General features: G+C 35.7%; 2 protein-coding genes across 2 annotated transcripts; both read right to left on the reverse strand.

The window, feature by feature from the left end:
• LOC109838137 (probable pectinesterase/pectinesterase inhibitor 12) lies at positions 475-3,136 on the reverse strand. The gene is made up of 3 exons (XM_020406605.1): positions 3,008-3,136; positions 2,669-2,885; positions 475-830 (listed from the first exon to the last, which is right to left on the reverse strand). Exons 1-3 carry the CDS (start codon positions 3,134-3,136, stop codon positions 475-477), a joined length of 702 nt encoding a protein of 233 aa, XP_020262194.1.
• LOC109838138 (probable pectinesterase/pectinesterase inhibitor 12) lies at positions 3,980-6,836 on the reverse strand. Its single transcript, XM_020406606.1, has 3 exons — positions 6,708-6,836; positions 6,477-6,585; positions 3,980-4,404 (listed from the first exon to the last, which is right to left on the reverse strand). The coding sequence occupies exons 1-3, from the start codon at positions 6,834-6,836 to the stop codon at positions 3,980-3,982; spliced, it is 663 nt and encodes a 220-aa protein (XP_020262195.1).

A 7,080-nucleotide genomic window follows, 5' to 3' on the forward strand; every position in this document is an offset into this window, starting at 1 on the left:
ATTGGTCGAAATTGAATAAGAAACTCATGTGTATATTTAGACGTAGAGATTAGTTGGACAGTTGGTTTACAAAGTTTTTTTTTTAGGTAAAAACAGAGCGAGTAGCCATGTTCATGTATATATTAACCGAAAGCAGGTTTATAAAGTTTTAGAGACTAGAATATAGGTTTGAGTTTATAAGAACTTAACAAAATTGAACCGAGAAGTTGATAGCAGATGTCAATAATACAAGGCAGTGGAATCCCGACCAATTTATCCTTGTTGTTGTGTCCCATTTCCCGGCCCATAATTTGCGTACTCAGCATAGTGCACCTTGTACAGTGCTGGACTGTCGCGATTTGACCACTTCCTCCATCCGCTTGGACCGACGATCCTGTTCATATACGACCTAATGTACACCGTGGTTGAGTAATTGCTCCACGGTCGACCCAAGTACGTCTTGATTAACCCGTTGCTGGTAGCAAGGACGTGCCACTACAGGATGGAACAGTTTTGCATCGAAAAGCATGTAGCCTCGCTTTCACTTTCACGGCCTTGGGCTGTGATGGCATTGTCTTGCCCTTGCATTGGCAATTTGGCACAGATCATGCAGTTTTGGAAGAAGGCGTAGGCATCACCGAAGATAAAGTCTACGGTGCATAAGATGTTGCACTCTCGATAGGACTGTTGACCACGACGTGCAAACAAAGTGTATTGATATTCATCAATGGCACAACGGTAGAATGCGACGAAACCGACATCGACGCGCAGCGCTACCGCCTGGCCCTTGGATGCACCTGATGTGTTCTTGAAACAGATGTCTTGGGCTATAAAGCCTTGGCCCGAGATGGCTGAAATTAATGGAAGCATGGTTAGACAACTAAATGACCTAATCAGGAAAAACTAAGTACACCACTACAGCTAATATATCATAAAACATCTTTCAGTGTAGAGAGATGCATGGCTCTTTTTTTTAATTCTAATTTCCGTTGACGTAGTCCTGTTGTCAGATTATGAGCTCTTGGAAGTAACATAAACTATACAAAATCACAAAGTATTACACGTGATTGAGGCTGGCAAAAGAAAGAACATGGCGGTGGAAATCAGAGATAAAAAGTAGACGGATAATTCTAACTAAAATACAAAATGTCACGAGATTGAGAAATTTCAATCCTTCCTCAATTTGGATGTCAAATTTAAACAATTGTACCTCTAATATTTGGCGATTTCCAACAAAACTCAGAAAACTCATTGGGGTTTTCTACAATTCCAAAAAGCTCATGGGATTTGGTGTGATTTTCGAAGTTCATGAGTGTTTATTACAAAACACTGCAATTTCATCGGGGTTTAGTGCAATTTATAATTCTATAAAGTTCGTGGTCATTCTTTTCAAACCATAACCAAACGTGTACTTGTACAAAGTTATGTATCACTACAGATGCACTTACAGATATGTCATATCATAATGTTCTACTAAATATACTAAAGGATAAACAATCATGCATGACAAATGAAGTTTCATTATCTAACAATGTAAGGTAATAGGGATACAAGTAGATTTCTTCTACTCACATTTCATCACTACAAATTATTCAGATCCTGCCAATTGTATGTGTTATGCACACAATTACATAATAATGGAAATGAGGGCGGCAAACCAGTCGATCTGACCCATCTAATAATCGCGTAGACTTGTTTATTAAACGGATAAGTGATACCAGGCCCAAGTCACCTAATTATTGGTTTTATAATCAAGCAACTTATCACTTAAAATCCATCGTCAAAATTTTCATGGTCCTATTTATTATTTCAAAGATTCTGTGTTGTTTAGAAGTTTAGATTATTTTAGGGTGTTTTTTGTAAACATTTCAATTTTGAGGGTGTTTTTTATAAAATTTAAAAGTTTCAGTGTATTTTTTGAAAATATAATCTTTTCAGGTGATTTTTTTAAAAATTTGTATACTTTTTACTCTTTGTAAGTTTTCATTTTATAGGTTTTTTAATTTTTGAATTTTAGGGTATTTTCTACGTTGTTGTTCATAAGTTATAGAATTTCCGGTATTTTAAAGTTTTGATATTCCTGGGGTGTATTGTTGTAAATTTGATTCGATGATGTCTTTACAATTTTTAATGTATTACATTAATTACATTTTATTTTAAAATTTTAAATATAAAAAATTTACTACAACTTAAGCTCTATTCTTTTAAACATATAAAATCTTGCAACTATTTTAATAAAATAAAAGGAAAAATATTCTTCTCTCTTTACCAAAATAAACCACATGCAAGTACTTTAAGCAATGCTCTTGGTTATTTCGGATTGGGATCCTCTACTCATCAATAGTGGCTCCTAACATTTGCTAATGCATCTCCACCTTTCATTTTGTGGGATCCACAAAATGAAAGGTGGAGATGCATTAACAAATGTTAGGAGCCGCTATTGATGAGTAGAGGATCCCAATCCAGTTATTTCTCAAAGCCACACAAATAAAAAAAATAACTAACACGCACATTATCAATTTACTACATTTAAAAACCTATATCTGGAAAATATTGAGCTTAGTACGTGTATATATGATGAAGAAGTCTGAATTGCAAAACATGAAATTAATCATCCTAGGAAAAAAAGAAGAATGAGAAGAAAGATCGTGTTACTCACTTACAGTCGCAGAAGTCTATGTCTTCTAGCCATCGTTGACATTCCTGTTTCCTCTTATTATCGTGACGCTGCTTTCTTCCCCATACAATGTTATATTTGTTTTGTAGTTTGGAACCTCGATGTAATCATCATATATACCTGCTCTTATTTGGATGATCGTTCGACCATCGCTGTTGTTTAGCGCGAAGGCTATTGCATCCCCTACCCTAATGAAAGTGCAGCTCCCATCTGGAGCAACGACCAAAGTCTGCAACAATTATATACAACATACTGAATCACACGCACACACTTTTTTCACTTTTTAAGTTTTTCAATAATACACAAGCATGTTAGCTAGTATGTATGTTCATATTATATGTATATACTAACCAGTGTCGATTGATCATCGTGCACCCCTCCATCTGCCAATTGCACTATCACGGTTGTCGAGGTGGCATTGACGATGAAGATCAAAGTCATGACCAATATGAAACCTTGAACTGAGCTCATCATCACCATGTATGGTCTTTTCGTTCTTTCTTTCTTTCTTTCTTCTCATTCATTTTTTATTTTATTTTATTTTATTTTTTGGCGTGGGTGGCGGGGAGTGTGTTGTATGGTGTTTTATATATTGTGTTTTGTTATTGCACTGTGGAGTGTGGACTTGTTGGGAAACTACATGTGCCTAACCATTTAAGTAAAACAATCTCCATATATGGAATGCAAAGATAATTTTGAGTGCGACATTTTATTGGTCGAAATTGAATAAGAAACTTATGTGTATATTTAGACGTAGAGATTAGTTGGACAGTTGGTTTACAAAGTTTTTTTTTTGAGGTAAAAACAGAGCGAGTAGCCATGTTCATGTATATAATAACCGAAAGCCGGTTTACAAAGTTTTAGAGACAAGAATATGGGATTGAGTTTATAAGAACTTAACAAAATTGAACCGAGAAGTTGATAGCAGCTGTCAATAATACAAGGCATTGAGTTTATAAGAACTTAACAAAATTGAACCGAGAAGTTGATAGCAGCTGTCAATAATACAAGGCAGTGGAATCCCGACCAATTTATCCTTGTTGTTGTGTCCCATTTCGATAGCAGCTGTCAATAATACAAGGCAGTGGAATCCCGACCAATTTATCCTTGTTGTTGTGTCCCATTTCTCGGCCCATAATTTGCGTACTCGGCATAGTGCACCTTGTACAATGTCGGACTGTTGCTATTTGACCACTTCCTCCATCCGCTTGGACCGACGATCCTGTTCATATACGACCTAATGTACACCGTGGTTGAGTAATTGCTCCACGGTCGATCAAAGTACGTCTTGACTGACCCGTTGCTGGTAGCAAGGACGTGCCACTACAGGATGGAATAGTTTTGCATCGAAAAGCATGTAGCCTCGCTTTCACTTTCACGGCCTTGGGCTGTGATAGCATTGTCTTGCCCTTGCATTGGCAATTTGGCGTAGATCATGCAGTTTTGGAAGACGGCGGAGGCATCACCGAAGATAAAGTCTACGGTGCATAAGATGTTGCACTCTCGATAGGACTGCTGAGCATGACGTGCATACAAAGTGTATTGATATTCGTCAATGGCACAACGGTAGAATGCGACGAAACCGACATCGACGCGCAGCGCTACCGCCTGGCCCTTGGATTCAATGGCACAACGGTAGAATGCGACGAAACCGACATCGACGCGCAGCGCTACCGCCTGGCCCTTGGATGCACCTGATGTGTTCTTGAAACAGATGTCTTGGGCTATAAAGCCTTGGCCCGAGATGGCTGAAATTAATGGAAGCATGGTTAGACAACTAAATGGCCTAATCTTGAAAAACTAAGTACACCACTATTGCTAATATATCATAAAACATCTTTCAGTGTAGAGTGATGCATGGCTCTTTTTTTTAATTCTAATTTCCGTTGACGTAGTCCTGTTGTCAGATTATGAGCTCTTGGAAGTAACATAAACTGTACAAAATCACAAAGTATTAGACGTGATTGAGGCTGGCAAAAGAAAGAACATGGAGGTGGAAATCAGAGATAAAAAGTAGACGGATAATTCTAACTGAAATACAAAATGTCACGAGATTGAGAAATTTCAATCCGTCCTTAATTTGGATGTCAAATTTAAGCAATTGTACCTCTAATATTTGGAGATTTCCAACAAAACTCAGAAAACTCATTGGGGTTTTCTACAATTCCAAAAAGCTCATGGGATTTGGTGTGATTTTCGAAGTTCATGAGTGTTTATTACAAAATACTGCAATTTCATCGGGGTTTAGTGCAATTTATAATTCCATAAAGTTCGTGGTCATTCTTTTCAAACCATAACCAAACGTGTACTTGTACAAAGTTATGTATCACTACAGATGCACTTACAGATATGTCATATCATATTGTTCTACTAAATATACTAAAGGATAAACAATCATGCATGACAAATGAAGTTTCATTATCTAACAATGTACGGTAATAAGGGATACAAGTAGATTTCTTCCACTCACATTTCGTCACTACAAATTATTCAGATCCTGCCAATTGTATGTGCTATGCACACACAATTACATAATGGAAATGAGGGAGGCAAACCAGTCGATCTGACCCATCTAATAATCATGTAGACTTGTTTATTAAACGGATAACTGATACCAGGCCCAAGTCACCTAATTATTGGTTTTATAATCAAGCAACTTATCACTTAAAATCCATGGTCAAATTTTTCATGGTCCTATTTATTATTTCAAAGATTTTGTGTTGTTTTAGAAGTTCAGATTATTTTAGGGTGTTTTTTGTAAACATTTAAATTTTGTGGGTGTTTTTTATAAAATTTAAAAGTTTCAGTGTATTTTTTGAAAATATAATCTTTTCAGGTGATTTTTTTTAAAATTTGTATACTTTTTACTCTTTGTAAGTTTTGATTTTATAGGTTTTTTAATTTATGAATTTTAGAGTATTTTTTACGTTGTTGTTCATAAGTTATAGAATTTGCGGTATTTTAAAGTTTTGATATTTCTGGGGTGTGTTTTTGTAAATTTTATTCGACGGTGTCTTTGTAATTTTTAATGTATTAGATTAATTACATTAAATTTTAAAATTTTAAATATAAAAAATTGACTATAACTTAAGCTCTATTCTTTTAAACATATAAAATCTTGCAACTATTTTAATAAAATAAAAGGAATAATATTCTTCTCTCTTTACCAAAATAAACCACATGGAAGTAATTTAAGCAATGCTCTTAGTTATTTCGGATTGGGATCCTCTACTCATCAATAGTGGCTCCTAACATTTGCTAATGCATCTCCACCTTTAATTTTGTGGGATCCACAAAATGAAAGGTGGAGATGCATTAACAAATGTTAGGAGCAGCTATTGATGAGTAGAGGATCCCAATCCAGTTATTTCTCAAAGCCACACAAATAATAAAAATAACTACCATGTACATTATCAATTTACTACATTTAAAAACCTATATCTGGATAATATTGAGCTTAGTACGTGTATATATGATGAAGAAGTCTGAATTGCAAAACATGAAATTAATCATCCTAGGAAAAAAAAGAAGAATAAGAAGAAAGATCTTGTTACTCACTTACAGTCGTAGAAGTCAATGTCTTCTAGCCATCGCTGGCGTTCCTGTTTCCTCTTATTATCGTGACGCTGCTTTCTTCCCCATACAATGTTATATTTGTTTTGTAGTTTATTATCGTGACGCTGCTTTCTTCCCCATACAATGTTATATTTGTTTTGTAGTTTGGAACCTCGATGTACTCATCATATATACCTGCTCTTATTTGCATACAATGTTATATTTGTTTTGTAGTTTGGAACCTCGATGTACTCATCATATATACCTGCTCTTATTTGGATGATCGTTCGACCATCGCTGTTGTTTAGCGCGAAGGCTATTGCATCCCCTACCCCAATGAAAGTGCAGCTCCCATCTGGAGCAACGGCCAAAGTCTGCAACAATTATATACAACGTACTGAATCACACGCACACACTTTTTTCACTTTTTTAGTTTTTCAATAATACACATGCATGTTAGCTAGTCTGTATGTTCATATTATATGTATATACTAACCAGTGTCGATTGATCATCGTGCACCCCTCCATCTGCCAATTGCACTATCACGGTTGTCGAGGTAGCAATGCCGATGAAGATCAAAGTCATGACCAATTTGAAATCTTGAACTGAGCTCATCATCACCATGTATGGTCTTTTCATTCTTTCTTTCTTTCTTTCTTGTCATTAATATTTTATTTTATTTTATTTTTTGGCGCGGGTGGTAGGGAGTGTGTTGTATGGTGTTTTATATATTGTGTTTTGTTATTGCACTGTGGAGTGTGGACTTGTTGGGAAACTACATGTGCCTAACCATTTAAGTAAAACAATCTCCATATATGGAATGCAAAGATAATTTTGAGTGCGACATTTTATTGGTCGAAATTGAATA

This window comes from Asparagus officinalis, chromosome 4 (genome assembly GCF_001876935.1).
Source record: "Asparagus officinalis chromosome 4, Aspof.V1, whole genome shotgun sequence".
Taxonomy (NCBI): domain Eukaryota; kingdom Viridiplantae; phylum Streptophyta; class Magnoliopsida; order Asparagales; family Asparagaceae; genus Asparagus; species Asparagus officinalis.

Excerpts from the sequence above, each read along its gene's own strand:
- LOC109838137 (XM_020406605.1), bottom strand. The coding sequence starts at position 3,136 with ATGGTGATGATGAGCTCAGTTCAAGGTTTCATATTGGTCATGACTTTG. Across the intron at positions 2,886-3,007 it reads ACGATGATCAATCGACACTG|ACTTTGGTCGTTGCTCCAGA; the intron begins GTTAGTATATAC and ends TAATTGTTGCAG. Across the intron at positions 831-2,668 it reads AAACAGGAATGTCAACGATG|CCATCTCGGGCCAAGGCTTT; the intron begins GCTAGAAGACAT and ends CATTAATTTCAG.
- LOC109838138 (XM_020406606.1), bottom strand. The coding sequence starts at position 6,836 with ATGGTGATGATGAGCTCAGTTCAAGATTTCAAATTGGTCATGACTTTG. Across the intron at positions 6,586-6,707 it reads ACGATGATCAATCGACACTG|ACTTTGGCCGTTGCTCCAGA; the intron begins GTTAGTATATAC and ends TAATTGTTGCAG. Across the intron at positions 4,405-6,476 it reads GATCATCCAAATAAGAGCAG|CCATCTCGGGCCAAGGCTTT; the intron begins GTATATATGATG and ends CATTAATTTCAG.